This window comes from Balaenoptera musculus, chromosome 5, assembly GCF_009873245.2.
Source record: "Balaenoptera musculus isolate JJ_BM4_2016_0621 chromosome 5, mBalMus1.pri.v3, whole genome shotgun sequence".
In the NCBI taxonomy this organism is placed as follows: Eukaryota; Metazoa; Chordata; class Mammalia; order Artiodactyla; family Balaenopteridae; genus Balaenoptera; species Balaenoptera musculus.
The window spans coordinates 21,972,164-21,998,175 of NC_045789.1; the positions used below are offsets into that span (position 1 = coordinate 21,972,164).

The window sequence follows — 26,012 nt, forward strand, 5'->3', positions numbered from 1 at the left end:
CCAAAATTGCCCCTCAGCAACTGGTTTATCTCATTGGTGAAAGAACTCTTCTACCTGTTTAATTAAGTATGTGGACTATACAGTAAGAATACACTTACTTTCTTATGTTTAAAAATTTCTTTACAATATCTATGGCAACACCGCTATAGGCACTTAAAAGAGTCACTGGCACTTTTTTTATTTATGAAAATTAAAGCAGTAATAACTCAGTACCTTAAGATTTAATCTAGAACCACACTAGTTCCCTTATCTCTTTACTGACAATGACAGGTAAATTGACAGGTTTTAAAATTATATGATAAGTACAACGTAATGGAAATTGATCAATTATGACCCAAATAGTGAATGTGCCATCCAATATATACAACATAAAACATGTATTGCTTAAAATCAAGAACTGAATTTTATAAAATTTTCCATTGGTACCAAGTAAAATTTTGACTCCATAAATAAAAGAGCATAACTTCTGAAGCTTAAATGAGTTCTAATTATGCTTATTCTAAAGACTTCCAGAATATAAGTATTTTTTACCAAGGGATCCTATGTAGATTAATTAAGAGTAATAAAGCAGAAAAAGAAGCATGTTAATTTCATTTTAGACTAGCTCACAGAGTTTTCAAACAAATGGGAGAAAAAGCTTGCAACATACCCTCTGAATGACTTGGTTTTGTTTTCTGTTTGGGCCGATCCTCGCAAGGGTGAAAGTTCAATTGCTGTAAGACTGCTGGACAGATGACAGAGAAGTCTGAGCTGGTGATCTGCGTAGCATTTGAAAAGCCATGAAGGGAAAAGATCTCTTCCGCTGATAAACACTGAAATAGAAGAAACAAAGTAACCATATATGTGTCAACATAGTAAAAGGCTGCAAGCAAAGATACTGTAAAGAGGCACGGACTATTTCCTCTAGACACACAACACTACCTCTTTTTTTTTTTTTAATTTATTTATTTTTGGCTGCGTTGGGTCTTTGTTGCTGTGCATAGGCTTTCTCTAGTTGCGGCGAGCGGGGGCTACTCTTCGTTGCAGTGTGCAGGCTTCTCATTGCAGTGGCTTCTCCTGTTGCAGAGCATGGGCTCTAGGCGTGTGGGCTCAGTAGTTGTGGCATGCGGGCTTCAGTAGTTGTGGCTCACAGGCTCTAGAGCACAGGCTCAATAGTTGTGGCGCACAGGCTTAGTTGCTCCGCAGCATGTGGGATCTTCCCAGACCAGGGCTGGAACCCGTGTCCCCTGCATTGGCAGGCAGATTCTTAACCACTGAGCCAACAGGGAAGCCCAACACTACCTCTTCTACAAAAAGTCACTATAAAAATGTATCAACAGATGAATGGATAAAGAAGATGTGGCACATATACACAATGGAATATTACTCAGACATAAAAAGAAACGAAATTGAGTTATTTGTAGTGAGGTGGATGGACCTAGAGTATGTCATACAGAGTAAAGTAAGTCAGGAAGAGAAAAATAAATACAGTATGCTAACACATATATATATAGAATCTAAAAAAAAAAAAAGGTTCTGAAGAACCTAGCGGCAGGACAGGAATAAAGATGCAGATGCAGAGAATGGACTTGAGGACACAGGGAGGGGGAAGGGTAAGCTGGGACAAAGTGACAGAGTGGCATGGACATATATACACTACCGAATGTAAAATAGATAGTTAGTGGGAAGCAGCTGCATAGCACAGGGAGATCAGCTCCATGCTCTGTGACCACCTAGAAGGGTGGGATAGGGAGGGTCGGAGGGAGACGCAAGAGGGAGGAGATATGGGGATGTATGTATATGTATAGTTGATTCACTTTGCTATAAAGCAGAAACTAACACACCATTGTAAAGCAATTATACTCCAATAAAAATGTTAAAAAATATATATTATCGGTGGACCAACAGCAATCCACACAAAGAGCTTTAAAACAATTGTATATCCTCAATCTCCCATCTCTGTTTTTCCTCAGTTTGAATAGGTATTTTGTGGAGGCTATTGGAGTAGCTCTGTATAGCGTTTCTTGTAAACAAACACACCTGGTTCCCTTACAATTTCATAGTTAAGAAATTCATCCATCCTGGACTGCAATAATAATCTCAATACGTAAAAGTTGTTTTAAAATATCTCTTTAGAACAAATTGTTGCTTGCTAAAATATCTATTATTCTCAATGTTGGTGGGTAGCTTTCCTATATTACAATATTTCTATATTATAATGGTGCTAGGCTATTTAGAAGTTCATTTAACTGTTAATAAGGAATAGAATCTGCATTAGAAAAAAGTTCTCTGCAGAAATAACTTTTTAAAAGTATCGTTTTACTCTTGGGCATATTTTAACTGTAAACTTTCTTCTATATACTTGCATTACTAAGAAGACTATAAAAGAAATTAAATGTCTTACTATTGCTAATAAATGTTATAAGAGTTATAGAGTATGAAAAATACCCATTCACTCAAAGAAAAAAGTCTATCTTTAATAACTGCAAAGAACGTTTCTTTGCGTACTTCAGCCAATATTTAAACCCCACTAAGACCTTAGCTTTGTACTCCGGACTGGATTGTGTCCTCCGCAAATGTATATATTGAAGTCCTAACCCCCAATGTGATGATATTTGGTTATGGGGCCTTTGGAAGGTAATTAGGGTCAGATAAAGTCATGAGGGTGAAGCCCTGCTCCAACTGGATTAGTGGCTTCATAAGAAGAGACACCTTGTCTTAAGCAGCCATCTGCAATCCAAGGGGAGAGCTCTTATCAGACACCAACCCTTCTGGCACCTTGATCTTGGACTTGCAGTCTCCAGTCTGTGAGAAAATAAATTTCTCTTGTTTGAGCCACCCAGGCTACAGTATTTTGTTACGGCAGCCCAAGGTCACTGATACACTATGAACCGTACCAAGAACTCAAAAGTTGTTGTTAACTGTTTCATCATAAAGTGCTGTAATTCCTCTCACAACAGAAACAATCAAATTAAAAATGTAAGATTTGGTAAAAGGAGATCACTACTGATTATGAAGGAAAGATGAAAAAACATCAAATACATCAAATTGTATGGAGTTGTCAAAAGGTAAGACTTCAATTGCCTTAAAGAAAATGCACATGTACACATCTTTTTTGTAATGTCTAAGAATGTGCCTAAAACTGTTCTTTACTGAACCTAAACTCTCCTTCGGGTTCGTGACAATGATAGCTGTGTGCCATCCCTAGAAGAGGAGACAACACTCAACGCTCTGTTAACAGTCTTCCCTAAGACCAAGAATAAGGGATAATGAACCAATGGAGGGAGAAAACAGCTCGACAGCCAACGGGGGGAGAGAAAGTGGGTATAGTTTATTCATTACTATGAAGACACCCAGGAGCATAAATGCTAGGCTCAAAAATTACGAAGTCCGGGGAATTCCCTGGCGGTCCAGTGGTTAGGACTCCGCGCTTTCACCGCCGAGGGCCCAGGTTCAATCTCTGGTTGGGGAACTAAGATTCCCGCAAGCTGTGCAGTGTGGCCAAAAAAAAAAAAAAAAAATTACAGAGTGCATGTGGCTCAACTGCCCCACTGCATGATTCCAGGAATAAATAGGTGTAGAAGTGAAAATACAAAGCAGCACTGTTTCCCTGCAAGGAAGTTCCTCCAACTCCAAAATAGGAGGAAAAGGGATGCTGCCCACAGATAATTTGCAAAAGTCTTCTCAGAATGAACAGTCTAAGACTTCTTAAAACTTGATGACTGTTAAGCAGTTCCTTTTAGACTCTAATTGTGACCCATTAGTGGATCAGAAAATCCACTTACAACATCACAGAGAGCATTTTGTAAGTAAGTAAAAAACAGTATAATAGGAACCACAGAGTGTATCACACATAACAGGAGTAAGTACTGCTTAGTCAAACTTTTGCTTCAGTTACACTTTATACATACCATACACACGTATACTGGACCACAATATAAAGTTCATTTTTTACTATAAATGGCAGTCAAGAGTTTTAAAGTCACTATCCTTAAGGATGCCCAGACTGCCCATTGTACATCATTAAAGACACTGTTCTACATACAGTTAGGGGAAAAAACCCAATGCAATCAAGGAATATATACTCAATATTGAAAGATAGCTGAGAGTCTTGATGATCTGTTCAGAAAGAACAAAAAGGTAGAGAGATGACAAAACTCTAGGCCTTGCTTTATGATTTTAGAATGAGGATGGACTACTAACTGTGTGACAAAACTGAATTAATGACAGGCCTGCCTTATTTAAATTAGCTACCTACCTTCAGAAAACAAACAGTGGTTGCCAGAAAAGGGGTTGGGGGGGCGTGAATTAGGTGTAGGGGATTAAGAGGTACAAACCTCCAGTTATGAAATAAATTAGCCATGGGGTTGTAATATACAACATAAGGAACATTGTTAATAATGTAATAACTTTGTGTGGGGACAGATGGTTACTACTTATCACGGTGATCATTTTATAATGTCTACAAATGTCAAATCACTACATAGGACACCTAAAACTAACATAATATTGTACGTCAACTACATTTTAATTTAAAAAATAAATAAAGGAGCAAAGTTATGAGTGAAAATTAATTAATTAGTTTAATTAAATAGCTATCTACCAGCAAGTGGAATGCAAATAGTTTTATACTGCACCCTATTTGGCTTTAAACAATATTGATTTTTATTATGCTTTGATTTAACAGAGTTGAACCTGACGCAAAGAAAGCAGTTGTCTAAGAAAGGGCAGTGCTTCCCAGAGCAGAGACAAACAGGATGAGCGCCCAGGACCTGAACAGTGAGGGTGGCAACAAAACCAGCAGAACCACTGAGGAAGTTCAAACATCCTCTCAAACATACCCCTTCTGCTCCAAAACAAACAATGAATGAACTGTGAAACTGGTGTGACCCACAGGGGCTCCTCAGAAAACAGCTCAGGGTGATTAACCTGAAGAGTATGTGCCTCCGTGTGTTTTCACTGGCTCCTTCATGTTTCCGTACTGGCTTTTCTTCTTTCCATCTGTTTGTTCTTACAACACTGCTGTTCTCAAGAGCAACCCCCTGATGTTTGCTGTGGCCCTGTGAGCTTTGTGCTGGGAGAGGCAAACTCCAGCCAGCAAACGCGCTAATGCACAGTGGGTTGACTTCTTCCTAAAGACATTTTCTAAATGTTGAGTTAATCTCCTATTTGCTAGTCTCTTACACATTAAGATGATCTTGAATGGGCCTCATACACACAAAGTACCAAAGTAAAGTAGTGGTAGAGGTAAGGCGATGTAGATGCATCTGATTAATGAGGCCTCAAATTATATTCAAAATCATTTTATCAGATACTTCCATACATTTCTTCTTCTACTTCCCCTACTCTACCTTCCACCAGTGCTGACTACTCAGAATTTTTTTTGCTTCTCTTCCAGACATTTCTTTGTGGAGGTGCTGGAGGCCAGTGCAAAGAGAGGACGGGGGAAGGTTGAATGATTAGGGCAAATTCCTCCCTCAACATTTTATACAGTGGAAATCTGCTTATAATAAATGCCAAGGAGTTAGGCAAGATTTGAGATTACACCGTGTAGATAATTACACAGGCTCTCTTACTTGACTAAACTTTAGTCAGGTTCTTCTAAGTCCTCTAGCCTTCAGCCTTGCGTCCATCCTTGTAGGGCTGGCACTGCCCAGTTTTAGTAAGAATCCTGCCAAGTCTGTTTAGAGAGAATCCCCTAGCCTTAATATGTGATATTATCTTAATATCCTCAATATCTGGTCAAATTCTTCATTCCTCACCCTGATATCTGATTACCCTGGCTTCAGCAGGAATCCTGTTAGGTCTATTTAACCAAAATCCCTCCCTACCCCTGATGTTTCCTCTTAGTAATTTCCCATCCACTGACCCTGACTCTGTTCCTTGGCTATAAATCCCCACTTGTCCGTGATGTATTCAGAACTGAGCCCAGTTCTATACTGAGGTCCCTTTTCCCCTATCGCAATAGTTCTTGAATAAAATCTGTTTTTATTACCTTACTGTCAGATTCTGGTTTTCTTTAACAATACCAAGTATAATAACCATGTAATTATACTACACATCATATAAATTCTTTCCTTCATTCAACAAGTATTTACTGCATCATAAAATTCTGTGTATGACATTCATGGAAGAAGTGGAAGGTGGAGGGTGCCAACAAAGAAAGAAATAGTACAAAGATAAATAAGTCGTCATACCTTCCATCAAGAAACCAAAATAATTTCAGCAGAAAGAAATCAGATACACCAGTATCTATAAAACCAGAGAGAAAGTGATAAAGTAATTATAAAGAACTATGAGAGTTCATATAAAGCAGAAATAATATGCAGAGGAAATAGTCAAAAACGACTTTGAGGTTAGAATTCCGGGAAAGTAGAAAGAGGATATTGCTACTGGTGTGATTAGAGAACCTAGGAAAAGAAAGGCATTTCGGAGGATGGTGGCAAGTTTCATTTTAGACATTTAAAGTTGCAGTGCTGCCTGTGGGGCACCGGATGGAAATGATGAGTGAGCTTTCTCTGAGAAAGCTAGAGGCCAGAGATAAGGATGTAGCTGTCTTCTGTAAGGAGATAACAGTTAAGTGGGAGTGGAGGAGATCATCAGGAGAGAGAGTATAGAAAGAGGAGAAAAACTTTGGGAATACACATATAATTTGTGCAAAAGCAGGAAAGGGAGCCAGAAAATAAGACAGAGCGAGATAAGCCCAAAACATTAAGAAATAATTAAGGCCAGTGAATGCTTATCATTTTTGCCTGCCTGAGACTCCTTCCCCATCATCCAGTAACAGACCACCTCCCTGCGATGGGAGCCCCCCTCTATGTGATTTAGTTGGGGCTGACCAGGGAACATAGGACCCATACTTGTCCACTCTCTGGTGGAGCTACTGAAGAAATCTTCTTCCACTAGGATTGCCAGAAGTCTATGGGCTCCTTAGGCCACTTTTCCACCACGTGAAAGAAGGTGAACTACTAAGCAGAGAAAGGCAGGAATCCAATACCATCACTCATCCCCTGGATACATCTGTGCCTAAAGCTGCTTCTGCCCCTTGAATCTTCAGTTACCTGAGCCAATGAATTTCCTTTTTGACTTAAGCTAATTTCACTTAAGTTTCTTTTACTTACAAATGAAAGAGTCCTAATTGATATATAAGGTAATTATTTTAAAGACATTTTTAAAGCTAGCAATAGCAAAGGAATGTTACGTCCAGAACCTGTGTGAAAACAAAAAGATAAGCTTCTCTACCCTTCTTCCTTTTCCCAACACATGGGCTGTCTTCTCTACTTGGCTGTCTAGTCAAATGGCATCCACTAAATAATACAAAGCAATAAGACCATCTGATCCTGTACCCATTAAGCCTAGGCCTTCACACTATGCCACAGATGAAATATCACCCCACTCAAAGGTCACCCCAGAGATGGTTTCAGATTCTGTTTTGCACGGACTGTGGTTCTGTGGAAGATGAGCAGCCCACATTCCTAATCAGGCCGCTGCTACAGGTATGGCTGAGCTCTCAAGGCAGGGAGAGAGAGTCCTCCTGATGCATTTAGACTCAGTGACGATCAAAACTAGAATGAAATATCAAGTCCTGTCAGTTTTTCTAGGTTGTCAAGTAATTGAGCCACACAAACTTTTTTAAACCCAGTATTCTTGCATTTCAAGCAGAGAAGCCAACATGCTGCTTCATCCTTCTAAGCTACCATCATATAACCATACAACTACGAGGCCAGGAACTGGTCTCAGATTGTTAAGAGTGTATTAGGAAGAGGAAAAGATGAAGATCCAAAATCATCATGTAATGGGAAAGAAACTTCTGGAATCCTTGCGCTCATATCCACCTTAGTATTTACTAATGCTAATACTAACAATATAACAGTGTATGCTGGCACACAGCAGGGCTTAGTAAATATTTGTTGAATGAACAAATTAGTAAATGAATGAATGAACCCCTCACTTGTCTTCACAGTAATTTTTAAAACCAGTTGCAAAACCTGTTTAAGTTCATAGTAGTAACCTAAACAAAATGATATAAAAGCAAAAAAAGTATAAAAGCAAAAGAAGATGAAGTATACACAAGAATGTTTCAAATATGGCAAGAGAACAATTTAAATATTTAAAGCTTAAAAGGGTGGTTTGAGTTTAACAATTGGGAGGCCATTTCTGACCCTGAAACCAGTGAACAGTCCCATTAATTTTCCCCTTCAGGGGTGACTGCACAACATCAAGGAATTGGTGATTTAAATGCTCCACACTGGCAGCAGGAGCGGCAAAGTGGGAGTGACCATGGGCATCACTTCCAGGATTGTTACTGACACAACAATGGAACTACCCAACCACAGTTGCAAGGAACTCACGTACCACTTCCAAACAGCCTGCCTCTTGCACAACATATATGTGTGCTCAATCACCCTCTACCAACTTCCTCTTGAACTTTTTCCCAATTAATTTCCTCTTTAAAGTTTACTCATGATTACTTCACCACGATAAAAGAGTTTTCTAAGGTTTGAGCAAAGAACATTCCAGAAAGATGATCTTCTAAGGTGTAAAAGGTGGCTCAAGTGATCCCAGCTCTGTTTCCCCAAGATTTGTTCTTCCATTTTTCCCGCAGATTTCCTTATAGTTCTTACTGAAGCCACTATGGTGCTGACGCAGTCCCTCCCACAATGTACACAGGCGTGCACACACACACGTGCTTATACACATTCTCAAAGCTCTTCCTTAACAGCAGACAAAAAGAGCCTTTCCTAGATATATTATTTAAAGGAGAAAGATGCTTTATTTTATGATACATTGATAAGGGAAAAAACAGATTATTACAAAACAATATGTATAGAATGATACCACTGCTCTAAATAAGGTTAAATAAAATCTGGAGATACGGTGCAAGACGGCTCCCTTTTCTCCACACCCTCTCCAGCATTTACTGTTTGTAGATTTTTTGATGATGGCCATTCTGATCAGTGTGAGGTGATACCTCATTGTAGTTTTGATTTGCATTTCTCTAATGATTAGTGATGTTGAGCATCCTTTCATGTGTTTGTTGGCAATCTGTATGTCTTCTTTGGAGAAATGTCTATTTAGGTCTTCTGCCCATTTTTGGATTGGGTTGTTTGTTTTTTTCATATTGAGCTGCATGAGCTTCTTGTAAATTTTAGAGATTAATCCTTTGTCAGTTGCTTCATTTGCAAATATTTTTTTCATTGCAGCTCTATTTACAATAGCCAGGACATGGAAGCAACTTAAGTGTCCATCGACAGATGAATGGATAAAGAAGATGTGGCACATATACACAATGGAATATTACTCAGCCATAAAAAGAAACAAAATTGAGTTATTTGTAGTGAGGTGGATGGACCTGGAGTCTGTCATACGGAGGGAAGTAAGTCAGAAAGAGAAAAACATATACAGTATGCTAACACATACATATGGAATCTAAAAAAAAAAAAAAAACAATGGTTCTGAAGAACTTAGGGGCAGGACAGGAATAAAGATGTAGACGTAGAGAATGGGCTTGAGGACACGGGGAGGGGGAAGGGTAAGCTGGGACGAAGTGAGAGAGTGGCATGGACATATATACACTACCAAATGTAAAATAGATAGCTAGTGGGAAGCAGCCGCATAGCACAGGGAGATCAGCTCGGTGCTTTGTGTCCACCTAGAGGGGTGGGATAGGGAGGGTGGGAGGGAGACGCAAGAGGGAGGAGATATGGGGTATATGTATATGTATAACTGATTCACTTTGTTATACAGCAGAAACTAACACACCATTGTAAAGCAATTATACTCCAATAAAGATGTTAAAAAAAAAATCTGGAGATAACATGCTTCAATTTACCTCTGGTGGTGAAATTATGGACGACTTTTTGTTTTTTCCTTTCTGCTTCTCTATATCTGCCAAAGTTTTAGACAACATGCATGTATTCCTATTTTAATTAGGAAAATAAAGTTAAATCATGAGGGTTTTCCAATCTTTTCACAGGTTCCTCCAAACACAATTAAGACAGGCTGGAATTTTTTTTAATTTTTACTAAAGAAAAAGAAATTTTAAAAGCTGTGATACACTCTTTAAAAGAGGTTTACAAAATTTTCTGATGACCACAGCTACTGACAAGGTTCTCAGCCCTTTCCCCCCTCTACGTGCAGTTTCCAAGGCTCTCTCACCCCCAGAAGCCTGGTGTGGTGTCAGAGCACAAATAATCTGGATTTTTGACTACATGATCCTGACCTGGCTCCAGGGGCTGGGGCCACCCTGCTTTCCATCACCAGCAAGATAGTCCCCTAGGCCTCCTCCCGTTTGCTGCCAAGACCAAAAGGTCTTTTGGCCTTGCTTCTCGCCAAGGGCTCCCCACTAAGCCCCCTGGGAGATAAAGTGTGGAAGGCTTGCTTGCCCCTCCTCCAACTCAAGGCTGGGGCAGATGCCACAAGAAGTGAGCTCATCCTCAAAGTCATCTAACCTCTGCATACGTGAAATGACCTTGTCCATCACAGACCCAATCATATCACAACCCTTTAGCACAGTGGTTCTCAAAGTGCAGTCCAGGGAACCCCCACCCCGCCCAGGGGTTACCAAGACCCTGCCAGAGAAAATGCAAGGTCAAAATGATTTTCATAATAATGCTAAAACTGCATTTTCCTTTTTCACTCTCATTCTTTCATGAGTGAACAATGGATATTCCAGAGGCTAAATAACATGTCACAACAGATTGAATACAGAAGCACATATGAGAATTCAACTATCTTCTACTAAGCCAGACATTAGAGATTTGCAAAAATGTAAGACAATGCCATTCTTCTCACTGATTTTTTGTCATGGTAAATACAGTTATTTTTCATTTAAAAAACAATGTTAACATGGTATGGCCTTATTACTGTTATTTTTTATATGTTAAATAAATATTTTAAATTTTTCTTAACATTAATTTCTATAATGGTAGATATCAATAGATATAAACCACGTGTACTTTAGTATATTGGGGTCCTCAATAATTTTTAAGAGTACAAAAGGGTCCTGAGACCAACAGGTTTGGCCTAGAGCATAAGAATGACAGATGGGCCCTTACATTTAACTGACAAGTTGGGAACTTCTAACTAACCTTACCCAATACATGTCTCATCTTGTTTATCCTTACTCACCCCACACACAAGACTATTTCTATTGAAATATTGCCGTTGTCACTCTTCTGTTCAAACTGGCCCCCAACACACACACCAAAAAAAAACTTTCCTTCTGCCAAGAGTCTGAAGACCTAACACTGAAGAATTATCTGTCCCCAACCTTCCTTCCTCCTTTTGCCCTCCACCAAAAGCATCCTTAAACTCTCTGTTTTAACCAAGCAGTTCTAATGCCTTGTATTTTACCTTCACTGTGACTTTGCATGCCCCATGAGCTCTACCTAGAATTCTGAGATACCTCCTCTCAAAGTATCCAACTTCTATCTGTCTTATATTTGGTCCCCACTGCCTCTACTTAATATTGCTATGCTCTCCAGACGCCCCTACCCATAGGATTTACATGTTTAGCACTTACTGTGTGCTTCCTCGTATTGCCATCTGCTCTTGAAAATGGGTGTCTCTTTAATAAGATCATGAACATCTTGAGAGAAAGGATGTATTATTTCATATCTTCCTCAACTCCTAGCAAAGCTTCAGACATGTAAGTCACTCAACTTATAACAATCACTAACATGATAGATTAAGGAAAGGGCAGGGAATGAAAGAAGATTAGAAACGAGCACATAGTGTCTGAATATAATTCTGAGAAATACAAATTGATAACCTGAGACTTATTTACTAGGAACTCTGAAGAATCAAATTTTCTAGTCACAAGTTGCCTTGCTCATTCTATAAAACTTACCCGGCATCAACTCAGTAGAGCCCTGATACTACAAATAAACTAATACTGACACCAATGTTTCCAAGTTGCCATAAAAATTACATGGGCTATGGAGAAAATCTGAGTCTAAATTATGACCAAAGAACTCTAAAAATTTCAGAAATTAGAAGGAATAAAAACTTAATTATTTCCTTCTACTGATATGACACACAGGTTCAATTTTAACATACTATTTCTTTTCTACTGTTTTTTTATTAGTGTGTCTGCATCAAATAAATGGATTGCTGGCTTACTTTGAACTAAATGAGACATCTAGTTTGACTGAAATAATTTTAAAAGTTATATTGGTGTAAAATTTATTGTAAAAGTTTGAAGTTATTCATTCATTTAACAAATATTTCCTGAATACCTACTATATGCTAGACACTATGCTAGTTACAGGAATAAAGAAGGTGACTGAGATAAACCCAATCCCTAACCTCACAATAGATATCACAGACTAGTACAGGATCCAGATAAAAAAAAAAGTAATTACAGTATGGCCCGGTAAGTGCTAGGGTAGGATCCATGAATGTTGAAGAAGACAGAATAACTAACCTACCCTAACGTAATGGGATTGTCCAAGGATTCCTGGAGAAAACAACATCTAAGATGAGATGTGAAGAAAAAAGGAGAAATAAAGTTGGAGAAATATGGGGGGTAAGGGTAGGTACTGCAGGGCCTTAAATACCAGGCAAGAAGTTTAGATTTTATTCTAACAGTAATTAGAAGCCATTTGAAGATGGTGAAATGATCAGATTCGCGTACTTGGGATATAAATCTGGCAGCAATGTGAAAGATAGGACATGGGGCAGCATGGAATGCCGTGGGCAGCATAACGCCAGGCACAAACAGAATGCAAGATCTGTATCTAATTAAATCTCACAACAATCCCATGAAGTAGATAAAATTATCTCCCTTACACTAAAGAGAACACTGGAATTTAGAGATATTAAGTAAGCAGTATTTAAGCTATTGTGACCCAACTTATGCGCGTTTGACATGGGAAATAGAGAGACAGAGGACTCAAGAATAACATCCAGTTTTTCAGCTTAGTCAGCGGAGTGGATGTTGACACTGATCACCGAGACTGACAAGACAGGATTACAGTAAGTCCTCTACATACGAACCTTCAAGTTGCGAACTTTCAAAGATGCGAAAGTGCATTCGCATGTCCAATCACATAAGTTAGTTCACGTGTCTGGTGTACATTGTCATGTGTGTGCACCCTCTACAAGTGGTTGTGCTTTTGTGTACCTTACTGAACAGTACTGTATAGAGTACAGTAGTACAGTATCCTTATTTCAAGCCCAGGATGTCCAGAAGCAAGCGTAAAAGCAGCAGTGATGTAGCTGGTACTGCTAAGAAGCGCCAAGCGATGATGATGGAAACAAAAGTGAAAATAATTGAGAGAGCGGAGCAAGGCTAAAAGATGGTAGGCGTTGCTCATTCTAATAACACTGAACTCCCTGCTGTGCAACACGAGGAGCTTACTAATGAAGACCTGACGGAATTGGAGGCCCAGAGAAAGGACAAAGAGAGATGAGAGGAAGAAGAAGTAACTGAAGAACCGAAGAGATTCACAACGCGGGAAATGGCAAGGGGATTTTCTTTATTTGAGGAGGCACTGTTAGTTTTTAAGGCACAGGACCCAAACTTAGAACGGTGCACGAAGGTTGCAGCAGCCGTTCAAAATGCAATCCAGTGCTACCGTGTCATCAATGACGAGAAAAAAAGAGCTACTATCCAGACATCACTGGATCGCTTTTTCAAGAGGGTAGATAGAATTGAATCCAGCAAGGAACCAGAACCTGTGGCCTCAGTGTCAGGTGTGAGTGAAATTGCAGCTTGCCTTGCATCTCCTATTGCTGACGATCCTTCAGCTCTACCATCTCCCACCTCCTCTCCCTCCTCCAGTCAGTAACTCTTCTTGCCTGTTCACTCGATGCCAGCCCCTGATGCCAGCTGTTGTACTGTACGACTGTACTTTTCAAGGTACTGTAAGATTAAAAATGTTTTCTTTATTTTTTGTGTTTGTTGGGTTTTTTATGTATTATTTGAATGAAAAGTATTATAAACCTATTACAGTACCGTACTATATAGCCAATTGTGTTACTTAGGTACCTAGGCTAACTCTGTTGGACTTACGAACAAATGGGACTTACAAACGTGCTCCTGGAACAGTACTCATTCGTATGTAGGGGACTTACTGCACCAGAAGGTGTTGATGGAGAAAGGATGGAGTTGACGAGTTCCATTTGGGACAGGTTTAGACCTGCTGAGTTGGGGAGGGGAGAGACTTAGACATCAATCGGCAACCAGGATGTGCATGGCTGAACCTCAGGAGAGAAATGTGAACCAAGCCAACCTAAGCAGAAAGCACCCACAGACAGGTGATAACTGCAGCCAGAGGAGTGACTGAGGTTGCACAGAGAGAGTGTGCAAAAACAAAAGGAAGAGTGCTTAGGATAGAACCCCAAGGAACACCGATGTTTAAAGGATGAGCAAAAGACACTGAAATTGAAAAGAAGCAGCCAGAGAGGTAAGAAAACCAGACCAAGGTAGACACAGCTGTGGGCAAGGAGAGGATGTGTTTCAAGTAGGATGTGTTCAACACTGTCAAAATTAAGACAGAGGTAAAGCCTGAGAATCTCTCATTGTATTTAGCAATAAGAAGGTCTGGGTGACGTCCTATAGAGCCAATTTTAAGGAAGTATTGGGCACAGAGCCATACCGAAATGTGCTGAGGAGTGTCTGGAAGGTGAGAAAATGGGATAGACTTCATACGTGTCCACCACCCAGTTATATAAAGAAAGTAAGGCACGAAGACCATGGGATATTCAGGGGATTCATAGCACAGGGGCCACGCTAAGGCAGCACTTGACTAAAACCAGCACAATGGAGAAGAACTGAGGGTTCAGTATTGGCACCTCTGTTCTCCCAGTCAAATTTGGGCACTTGGTGACTTCTGCCAAAGACTTCTTTGGGCCTCAGTTTCTGGGGAAACTGCTATGTCCCAATTCTCTCACAACACTGTTTGGAGTATCAAATGTCAATGATCAGGAATTAACATTGCAAGGTTGAAAAATAGCTTGTGAAGGAATTGATAATCTTGTTTTAGAGCTAGACCTGACTATTGCAGAGACAGCTCCAGCAGGAAGAATAGTAATAATAATTTTTTTTTCTTGTTTTACTGAAACAAAAGAAATCTCAGCAGAAAATACCTTCCTGCTTTAAATGACTGTACTGTTCCCAGTGGCTTCAAGAAACTAGCATCAGTTCTACTTTGACACTGAGGCACTTGGATGACATATCAGGCGCTAAGATTTTTGGAAAATAAACCAGCCCCTCCGTGGGATGATATTCTTCAGTATATGTGGAGCAACAGTGGAGAGAGAGCATGGGCTTTGAAGTCTAGTCACTCTGGATTGGAACCCTCACTCTGCCACTTCTGAGCTATGACTCTGAGGGAGGTATCCAACCTCGCTGAGACTGGGTCTCCTCATGGGAATACCTAGAGTACTTACCCTGTGAGATGAAGAGGCTTAATGGGATGGTATATAAGAAGGTACTGAGCACAATGCCTGGCACATGATAAGTACTCCATAAATGTTAACTATCACTTATATTAGGATAGGACCTGCTCCCTCTGCTGGAGTGAAGGTCCTACCTGAACATTTACTTAAATGGCATTCATCCCAAGATTAGGGACAGAGCCAGTGTCTAGACTTTCTCAAAAGATGTGTAGGTAAAGTAACCAAAGAATATACATGAATTCTGAGATCCCTGCTCCTAAAGAAAACTGCAGAGCATCATGATTTGATATTCAAACTCAAGTACCTGGTATCATCAGTAGGGTGCATCCCTTAACAGAAGGGTCCATGTGTTTTCCAGCATATGTGTTCAATATTCATTTAAAGCAGGATCTGTTACCCAACTCAGAATCGTCTTACTGATTTTACCTCTCGTTTGAAGTTTGGACTAACTTCTCTTTCCCTGTCCCTGAAGAGACACATCCCTGACTTATCATAGTCAGACCAAAGTGGCGCCTGTTCTCTTACCTGCTTCCCAACTAATAAGGTCAGCTGAAGGTGGAGGACCCTGGATTCTTTTGGCTTGCAAAACCCATACAGAGGTCCTGAGGTAAATCTAAATTTAAAAGCACAATTACATCAATTTCTACAAGTATAATATGAATTTCCAATCATTCACATTTCAGTATTGATGTAAAATTTGGACAAAAATAATCAAACAAAGCCAACTCCTAAATACAGCCTCAGAAGTCCTCTGGGAGGACCTAAGGTTTACATTTTCAGGAGTTTACATTTTTCAGGAGTTTATTACTAGTGTTTGATGAAAGGAAAGAAGAGGCAAATGGCAAAAGCCTTTCTCAAGATGAGAGTCACCACTGAAACTAACACTGAAACCAAAGTCACTGGACTGATGTATTTCTCACTGAACTTTTTATTTCATTAATCCTTGCTGTCTTTTTATAGCACTGCTTTCCTCTAAGTTGAGTGACCCTAAGGTGCTCAGGCCTCCAGTGAAAGACAATTTTGTTAAGGGTAGTTAAGCTATTGTTAGGCTATATCAACTAATACAGTATTATAATATAATAACTATGCATTGAGCATATAATTTGAGCCAGGCATGATGCTAAGTATTTTACATGCATTGTCTTTTTTGTTATTTATTTTTTTAAGTAATACAGGTAATGGGAAAAAATAGATTATTTGTTTCAGTTACTACATGTAATACACATAGTAGTAAATATAGAAGTGCCTAAAATGCAGCGATACTCAGTAATTATTATTATTGCTCTTATATTTTTGTTCACAACCATCCTATGAGTAAGGTTCATTTTTTCAATTCACAGATGTGAAAACTGAGTATTAAAGAGGTTAAGTCATTTGCCTGTGATTCCCAGCTAATAAGTGATTAGAATTTCAGCCCATGTCTGTTTAAACCCCAAGGACAAATTGTTAACCATTATGTTGTATTCCTACCACAATTAGAGACCCAAGAAGCCCATTGAATATACCGATGACAAGTGTATTATTTTTGAATACGTTCAAAAATAGAACTAAAACAGAACTAAAGCCTTAGAGGCCTTATCAATGCTCACTTGGTTTTTTTATTTCTCTAACTATTTAGTTAAGTATTAAAAAAGTCAAGGTATTAAATATTTGGACTTCAAAGGCATAATACTACTTTTCAGGTTAACACCTTTGATCTAGATTCACAGATTTTTGTTTTTGTTCTCCTTAAGCTTCAGGCCAAGAAAAACAACAGAGGACCTTTGGAAGGAGACAGAAACCAAATTAAACAAGGCTCCATTCTGAAGATTTTCTATGTTCCCACATCCCATCATCACAAAGGTAACTCAGTGATAGTTTCATTTCTTTACAAAATAAACCTCAAGACTCGGCAAACCCATTTGGCTCCTGAAACAGACAACTGGGAATAGTTTGAGATAAATTAATTAGTTTCAATTACAAACAGGAATCCTACCATCATCTGAAGTTGGAAATGGGAACACTCTCTGAAAACTACAAGTTTCTTAGGTTGTCTAGAGTTTAGTAACATTTTTTTTTAATAAATTGCATTTTAAATGATCCTAATATTAACTGTGTGCACTTAGTAATATGGACAGTCCCTTGAGGACATGCCACTCTGAATCCAAGTAACTGGCAAACTCTTGTTACCAATCACATGAGGCTACCCTCGTTATGGGGTTGCTTTTCTTTTCCCTGAGGAATGCCAATCCTTCTCAACTTCAGGCCTGTTTTCCATGCCTATTTATATTCCTATTTTTCTCCCCCGACCCCTACTACCACCAAAAGAAATTTAACATAGAGGATTCAAATGTATATTGATTTTAAAGAAAAAACTCTTAAACTGCAGTCATAGTTGAGAAGCAATGGGTTTTTATGATTGGGAAATGAAGTCCCTGACCATCAACATCTCCCAATGTTGGCATCACCTGGAAACAGAAAGATGGTGTGAACCATGGAAAGCACAGAAGCTGAAAATCTCCCACCCAGCTACTCTACTTTGAATATCTCTAGAGAGAAATAAAGATCTATCTCAATTAAGGGAAAAAGTTTACCACTCCCTCTCCTGGTAAGTGTGTGAGAGCTCAAACTCCCATCTAGCAGCAATGAGATTCTAAGAGTTAGTAATTCTGTTAGAGTTAGTCCCTCTGTTAGGGTTAGTAATTCTGTTAAAGTACTCTGCTCACCTACTCTTCCCTCATTGCTTCAACTCATTCCCTAGCACCGATGCACAGTCCTCTTTCTCCAGTGTTGTGCAGTCAGCAATGCAGCTGCTTCACAGGCATGAAAAAGGAGGACTTAACAGGATTAAGAGGAACAAACTGTTATGTATAAAATAAGCTACAAGGATGTATTGTACAACACAGGAAATACAGCCAATATTTTATAATAACTATAAATGGAGTATAATCTTTAAAAGTTGTGAATCACTGTATTGTACACCTGTAACTTATATAATATTGCACATCAACTATACGTCAGTTAAAAAAGAAAAAGATAATTAACATGTAAAAAAAAAAAAAAAAAGGATTATCTGCCAGAGAGAAGATGGCACAATTTTTTTTTTTTAAATAGGAGGACTTACATTCTAAACTGCCTGAAGAGAGAGTGAATTCATTGGCAGAATTCTTCTAGAGTAAAAGTGAGAACAGGACTGAAAAATTTAACACTAGACACGGATGTTTCTCCCCTTATCTGCAGTCTATCCATAGAAGAAAGAAGAAGCTGATTAATATGCCTTTCTCCAGGAAAACTTCTGAAACTCAGAATTAGGAAAACTATTGTTGCCAAAATATTTTCTCCAAGAAAAATTCATTATATAAGAAAGAATGAAGGAAACTTTCATTCTATAAAGGAGAATTCATGTAACCCACAAGAAGATCCATCTTGTGATTAATAGCACAGACACGTTTGGCACAAGCAGATGTTCATCCAGTAAGGATTTTAAAAACCAAAACAAACAAGCAAAATCCTCCAAAAGGAGAATTGACTGACTTGTAACTCCTCCACAAGGTGTTTCCCAGAAGGCTCCCACAGAACATGGTTCCCAAAAGTATTTGTTTGGCAGTTAATCTCACACAGCCTGGTGATACGTCTTGTAATATTTCTTTCAGTGATTACTTAACTACTGCAGTTTTGCCTTGCATACTTTTCAAAAGTTTCCACCTTATTTCTTAATTAGATTATAAGCTCTCTGAGGACAAGGACCTGTCATCCTCATTGTAGTTTCTGTAGTCTTAATACTGTTCCCTTAACGTGACTAAACAATGGAGCTACATAAGCGACTGATGATTTGTAACTTCTACCCATAGATCAAAATCTGAGATTAACAGTTGCCCTGGCTAGGGAGAGTATGATTTTCTAAACTATAATTCAAAAAATCCACTATAGGATTTAGGATTGCCTGAGGTTCTACCACTTACTGTGTGATTTTGGTCAAGTACTTAATCTCTCAGCACCACATATTTCTCATGTGTAAAATTAAGTTAATAATGGTATCTGTATCACAGGATTGTTGTGATTTTGAAAGGCTTTAATACAGATAAAGTGGTTAAGAGTTATGTCACACAGGAAAAAACCAATAAATCCTAGATATAATTATTTATGTTATGTACAAAAGGGTCTATGTGACTCCTAGGGTAGTGGGTAAAGATGCAAGTTTGGGAGTCAGAGCTAGAAAGAATGAAGGGTATTTTCTCACATGGATCCCAATCATCCCTGGCACGAAAGCAAACTAAGCTCTTGACATCACAGTCAAATGAATTACGAGTGTCTCTCATTTTCCTAAAACCTTTTGGAAACAATGATCACACTGTACACAGTCAACTTAAATGAGAGTGATATATCAAAATAGGTCCATTGTCTTGAAGGAAAAGCCACCGGAGACCTAAGCACAACCTGGCCCTTCCTGCCAGTTTCTCACCTGAACAAGCAGGTTGGAAGGCATTCCTAGAAGATTTACGCCCTCATTTCTCAGAATATAAAGGAAAAAAAAAAAAAGAGGGAGAGAGATGCTCTTTCTCCCCTCCATCCATGATCAGTGCTTCCCAGAACCTCCCTCATGTAATGCACCATTACCCTCCATCCCAGGAAAAAGTACACTAAGCAACAACAAGCTATGCATACAACATGTATGTAATGACCACACACATACACCCCTTCTGTTTGCTACAGACCGCTAGCCTGGCCATCCATTGAAATAAGCCAAGAGTTACCTCACTGCCTCTCCCTCTGGCATCCTTGTGCCATAAACTAATGAAAGGAAAGATCTAACAATAGTTAAATGACTGCTACAGGCAAAAGACTTGAAGTAGAAAATATCTACCTTTGGGGCTTTTGCCTACTCTTCAGTCACGGCTGCTCTTCCAGAAGAAGGCAGAGCCTTTATGTACCTCCTGACGGCCTCCAGGATCAAGCAATCATTACATCTCCTACAAACCACTGCAGTTTCCTCCTTAGCTCCTGTCTCGACCCACTCCGACACACTCCACGCTCTCAAGCAGATGAATTTTCCAAAAACACAAATCTGATCCCATTCCACTTTTTCTGAAATTCTTTAATCAGACATATCGTTCTATCATGCATTATAGTTACGTGTGCACATGTCATACGTCTACCTATTAACTGTAAAGTCATGTGAGGGCTCAAATTGCCTTACTCATATTAAACCATCTTCACTCATTCATTCAAAAATATATATAATGAATACATGTTATGTACCAGGCACTACACCAGCCCCTAGAGAGATGAGTCAGATCAGTCCCTTCAATCTATTCAAAATCCTATGGGTGTGTGTGTTGGGGTCGAGGAGAAGCCATATAAACAGAAATTTATAATATGTATAAAATTATGTCCATATTATAATTGCAATATATAATATGTTATGATTTCATAGGCACCAGTTAATATAGGGTCACATAAAAGGGGGCTCCTACTAAACCCCTGAGCAGGCTAAGAAAGGCTTCTCGGAAGAAGTAATGTCTAAACTGATACCTAAAACATAAGCACACGTATATGGCGAACCAGGAACTACCAGCAGTCCATGAAGACTGGAATAGTAGCAAAGGATAAAGCTTGAGAAATATACAGGAAGCAGATCATAAAAAGGCTTAAGCCACATTAAAGTGTTTAAAGTTTAACTTGAAGGCATTTAATTGTTTTAATAAAATGAGCAATATGATTAGATTTGTACTTTTAAGGGACCACCCTAATTAGAGTATAGTAGTTATTTGAAATATTTGTTGAACACATGAATAGCTAAGTGTCGTTAGCATAATAAAAAATTTCAAGAATTCAAAAAGACAGCAAATCAGTGGTGGTTGTGATGCCCCAGAAAGGTTTTATGGAGTTTAGCTGGGTTTTTCAAAATTTAAGATTTTGATAGGGCAATTCAAGGAAAAGAAGGACATTGCAGTTGGAAACAGGAAGGGTGCAAGGAAGATAATGAGGTAAAAAAGTGGTTGAGTAGAAGCATACATTGATTTCAGAGAAGAATGAATAATTTAATTTAGTGAGTGCTAGGTCTGGGCAGGCATGTTAACATCTCAGGGTCAACCTTGCGGTGCAGAGCCTTAAATGCCAGTCTTCAGATTTAGACTTCACCAGCCAAGAGACAGTTCACGGAGGAGAGCTGAAAGAAGAGAGGCATACTCCAAGTATTGCTTTAGGAAGATTGAAGGTGAATTGAAAGGGATTTAAAAACAAGGTTCAGGCAACCTGTGAAAGAAAAAAAGAAGATGTGCTGCAGGATAACGTATCAAATGAAAAAATAAAGTTCGGAGAGAGAAGTAAAAGCCTAAGGTTGAGTGATGGTGGGAGACAAAGGTTGCCTCACATGCCAACCTGCCACACCCACACCCACATCTCCATCACCCCCACTAAGCCTCCTCAGGGACTGAGTTATTTAAATGGAGGCATTTCCTGCAGCTTAGTGTGATAATTCAGAGGTGAGGTGTTCTGAAGGAGATATGAAGAGAAAAGAACACTTGGAGAATGAGAAAGGAACATCTGAACAAACAAAAAGTGGCACTGAGCCCATTCTTAAATCCCCTAAATTAATCACCCAGGGTATTCACTCAGCTGGGGCTTCCCTTTGTATTTTAGAAACTCCCTGAGATAGAGCAGACTCACACTCAGTCATGGGCCCCAGCGACCCATTTAGATGAAAGAGCTCCCTCCTCTCACTTGTCTGGGTTGCTTCTTCTACCTGTTCTTTGCACCCTCAGAAACCATAAGAAGCAAAACAGTAAACTCAATTATTCTATTGTTTCCAGCTTGAACTCAGGTCACTTTGATCTCCCAAAGCAACAAGTTCTTTTAATAGTACTTAAGGACACTGAAAAAATATTAGAAGACCTTCCAAAATTGTCTGAATTTTTAGTACAGTAGTCCTATTACATGGGAAAAGCTGACCTAAGCCCTCATCCAAAGGAACAATGTCATCTGTAAACAGATCTCATAGAAGATTCAATAAATCCCTGGCCCAAAGAAATAAATTCTATCTTTTCAATTTTCTTCAAAGTCAGAAAATCAAGCTTTTCACATATATTATTATTCTACTTTGCTGCAGGTAAGGAAACTAAAATTGCGTTCTTTAAGGTATGAAGATATTAACAGCCCTAAATTTTGCTCCAAACTGGACGATTTCCTGCTGGAGCAGATATAAATGTCAGCAAATTAACAGATTCTTCTGGAATGGCATTTCATTCGACATCATTTAACTGATGATTGTTGTTTTCATTAGGACTTTTTAGAACATCCAACAGATGTTCGCTAGGTCTGATTAAGTGATAAATTTTCCATGGCTTCCCTTTATTTCCAAAGTAACTATGGGCTTCTTCGCATCACTTTTTGATGCCCACAGAGGCCATAATGAGGATAGTTAAATATACAAACAGAAGAATGAGAAACAAGGTGTCAACATACTTATAATTTACCTATTGAGGTGTCCTACTTACTCGTAAACTGGGACTCATACTGCTAATAAACTTAAGCAATTTTCCTAAATTATTTAAGTATATTTTCCAGTGTCTTTGCCAAGGCGTGGCTCAGCAGTCTTTTGTCCCTTTATAATTCATCAACACCTCCAGACATTGCAAGATAAGGAGATAATTTAAGTCAAAACAATGTGTGGGCTACAGATACGCAGCTGCAAGTCAAGTCCCCAAGCTTCTTTCCAAGCATATGACCCCCCTACTCCTACCTAGAAATGCTTTAGTCAGGTCAGCTGTTTCCCCCACTTGAAGAGACTGCAACTAGACAGAAAATACTTAGGAAATTGTTTACTTATTTTCTAAAATATCAGTATAACATGGGGTCATTTCAGTTTTTCCAATGTGTCATTTCTTAGACATTGAACCAACTGTAGTGCCATGCCAGAACTGGATCTATAGATAGTTTACTAAAGAACATGCATAAGAGGACCACAAAACCCTTCTAGATCAAAGGGAGGTCACTTTGATCCCTCATGGCATCAGAACCTTATACTTCTTGAATATTGCATGTTTTAAATGAGGTAAGATATTTCTAACAAAAAGAATGCCAAACTATAATGTTATTAGCAAGGAATTTATCTGATTAAAGTTTCCCTAACTGTAATCTAAGGTCAAATACATCGGGAAATGCTAGATTTCCAAGAGTGGAGTATAGTATGCAACATTTCCCAAGCATCTTGGACCACAAAAACTTTTTGTAACACAAACTAACATCACGCAGAAGTGACAAACAATACGGAAAATACTGAACACTGCCATTCATCACCAGTTGTCACTGGAACCAGAGCAGAAGGGGAAAAAAATCAAAGCACTGAGTAAACAGAGTTTTTAAAAGTAGAGAGAAGTTTGGGGGAGGATGCCAAAAGCACACTTCGCTTACTTCACAATTTTAAGAAATAATCATAGAATATTTATGACGGAAGTAACGAAGAATCTATAATATCCTCCTTTTCGAAGTTTACTAGAAGGTATGGTCTTAATTGCTCCTAGGTAACTCATGGTGACCCTTAAATTTTAGGAATTACCAAATGCCTGTATAATACTGTGAATATGTCCTAAGATAGGTTTGTTTGTTTTTGAATGAATGAATGAACATTCGAATCAAACCCTTGACCTGACAGATGACTAAAAACTGCGGCTTTAAACCCAGTTCGACCCACCGACTGAATGCTTGATCTTGGTCTCAGGGCCCCCCTCGGCCTCCCTATCTCTATACAGTAGGCCCTTCGGCCCTAAATGCCTCGGGTGACGTACACCGGAAAGACAGAACTACATTACGTCTCCATAGCAGTCGTCACCCACCGGGCTACTGTTAACGAGGGTGGCCTGTGAGCCACCCTCTCTGCCGGGAAGACTTCAGTACGCCATTCTTATCTAAAACGCATCTCCTAAGATGCTTCCCGCTCTCAACTACTTCATAAACTTTTGCATAAAATCTTATAACCACCAGCGTCTGAGGACTCAGTTCATCGGGCATAAAACTGCAATTTCTGGCTCCCTGGTCACCGCCAGCCCTTTAACCCCGGCCAGAAAGCCAGGTCTAGTGAAAAGCAGGACCCGCCTCACCCTGGAGAAACGTAACGAAATCCTTTCTCCGGCACTTTTCCCCATTAAACAGCGTTCCTGGGCAAATGGACGTCTCCGGACACGCCGGCGGGGAAGGGCGGCCGGGCCCGCGCCCTACCTGGTTGAAGTGCAGCTGCCCGGGCTCGGGGTCGCCCTCCAGAGGGGCGGCTCCCAGCTGCTCCAACAAGCGCCCGAGCTGCGCCGCCGACAGGCTCAGGTTCGCGCCGAACACGCTCAGCACATCCTCGCTGAAGGCGAGCGCGGGCCCCGCCGCCTCCCCTCCGAGGCCGGCGGCCGCCAGGAGCAAGAGCCCAGCCACCGCCCGGCCCGGGGCCATCCTGGCCGGGGCTGCCCCTCGCGGGCCCGAAACGGACTGGAGCGCACAGGGAAGCGCCGGGCGCACCCGCGTCGGTGCCCAAGGGCGCGGGTCAGGCGTCGGCGCCGGTCCGAGTCAGCGGTGGCGCGGGGCGCCCCTGGTCCTCCGCCGCCTTCCAAAGAGCAGCCGCCCGCGACCTGCCGGGCATTGAAGTGGCGCTGCCGCCGGGGGTGGGGAGCGATAGACAGAGCGGGCCCCCGGGCCTCCTGGAGAGCCTGAGATAAAGAGGACAAAGGGGGACAGAGATAAAGGCCACCCGGCTACCGCCGGCCGGCCCCGGGAGCACTGCGAGGCCGGAGCCCTCGAACGCCCGGCGCCCTCGAACGCCCGGCCGGGCATGGGGCCAACTGCCCCGGAGCCGGGTTTGCAAACGTCCCAGGATTAGCGTGCAGTGTGATGACACATGCTCCTTCCGGATAGAAAGCCCTTCTTAGGAAGAACTAAAAGCACATGGGCTGTAGAACCCCACCTCCTCTTCTTTCTTTCTGCTTAATTCCCTCACAGCAAGCTTAGAAGGGGTGAGACGTGCAGCCCCCAGGAAGCTGCAGGAAATGGCCCCTCCGGCGTCCTGGGGTTTGAGCGTCTAAACGGGACCCTCCCTCTCCCAGATCTCTTCTCTGCAATGGCAAGCTAGTAGGTTAGCTAGCCTGCTAAGCTCTCACCTCGTCTGTTTCTCCGTCTGTCTGTTTATGTCCACGTGAGTCAGTCCCTCTCTCTCTCTCTCTCTCTCAACACTATCCCAGGCAAGTCCGCTGTGAAACTCCGAGATCCTGCCCTGCGCTCTTTACTTATAACTGGAGGAGAGGGCCCTGTCCCCGCCTCCCTGCAGCACGTGGTGACACATTCCCCAGCCTGAACTCCCGCGCGCGTCCACGCCGGGGCGCACAGCCGCTGGCCCTCCCTCCTGGCTGGCGTGGCGCACTCCCACCCCCGGCAGAGCCGGCTCCCCGCCGGCCCCCCTGGGGGTTACCTGAACGCCACCTCCTGGTCCGTATTCCTAGCCTCCTTTCTGGTCTCCGTGGTCTCTTTGTTAGCTTGTTGAAACCAACTTCCTGGAATAGAGTCTGGAACCCTTTGCATTGTCTAAGAGAGTAGCAGGAATTGGTTTTTTGTCTTACTTAATTAACATCAGGAGAAAAAGGAAACCAAATCTGTAGCGGTGGTGGCGAGCTCTC

The 26,012-nt window shown here is 40.6% G+C and overlaps 1 protein-coding gene across 1 annotated transcript in view; it reads right to left on the reverse strand.

Moving 5' to 3' along the window:
* SLC39A8 (solute carrier family 39 member 8) overlaps nucleotides 1–25,615 on the reverse strand; it is a 70,302-nt gene extending 44,687 nt beyond the window's left edge. Inside the window, exons 1-3 of the mRNA XM_036853295.1 lie at nucleotides 25,500–25,615; nucleotides 24,580–25,052; nucleotides 650–812 (exon numbers count right to left, since the gene is read on the reverse strand). Of these exons, the coding sequence (XP_036709190.1) occupies nucleotides 650–812; nucleotides 24,580–24,798 (382 nt within the window). The 5' untranslated portion in view covers nucleotides 24,799–25,052; nucleotides 25,500–25,615. The remainder of the gene's footprint in view (nucleotides 1–649; nucleotides 813–24,579; nucleotides 25,053–25,499) is intronic.
* Between the last annotated feature and the right edge of the window lie 397 nt (nucleotides 25,616–26,012).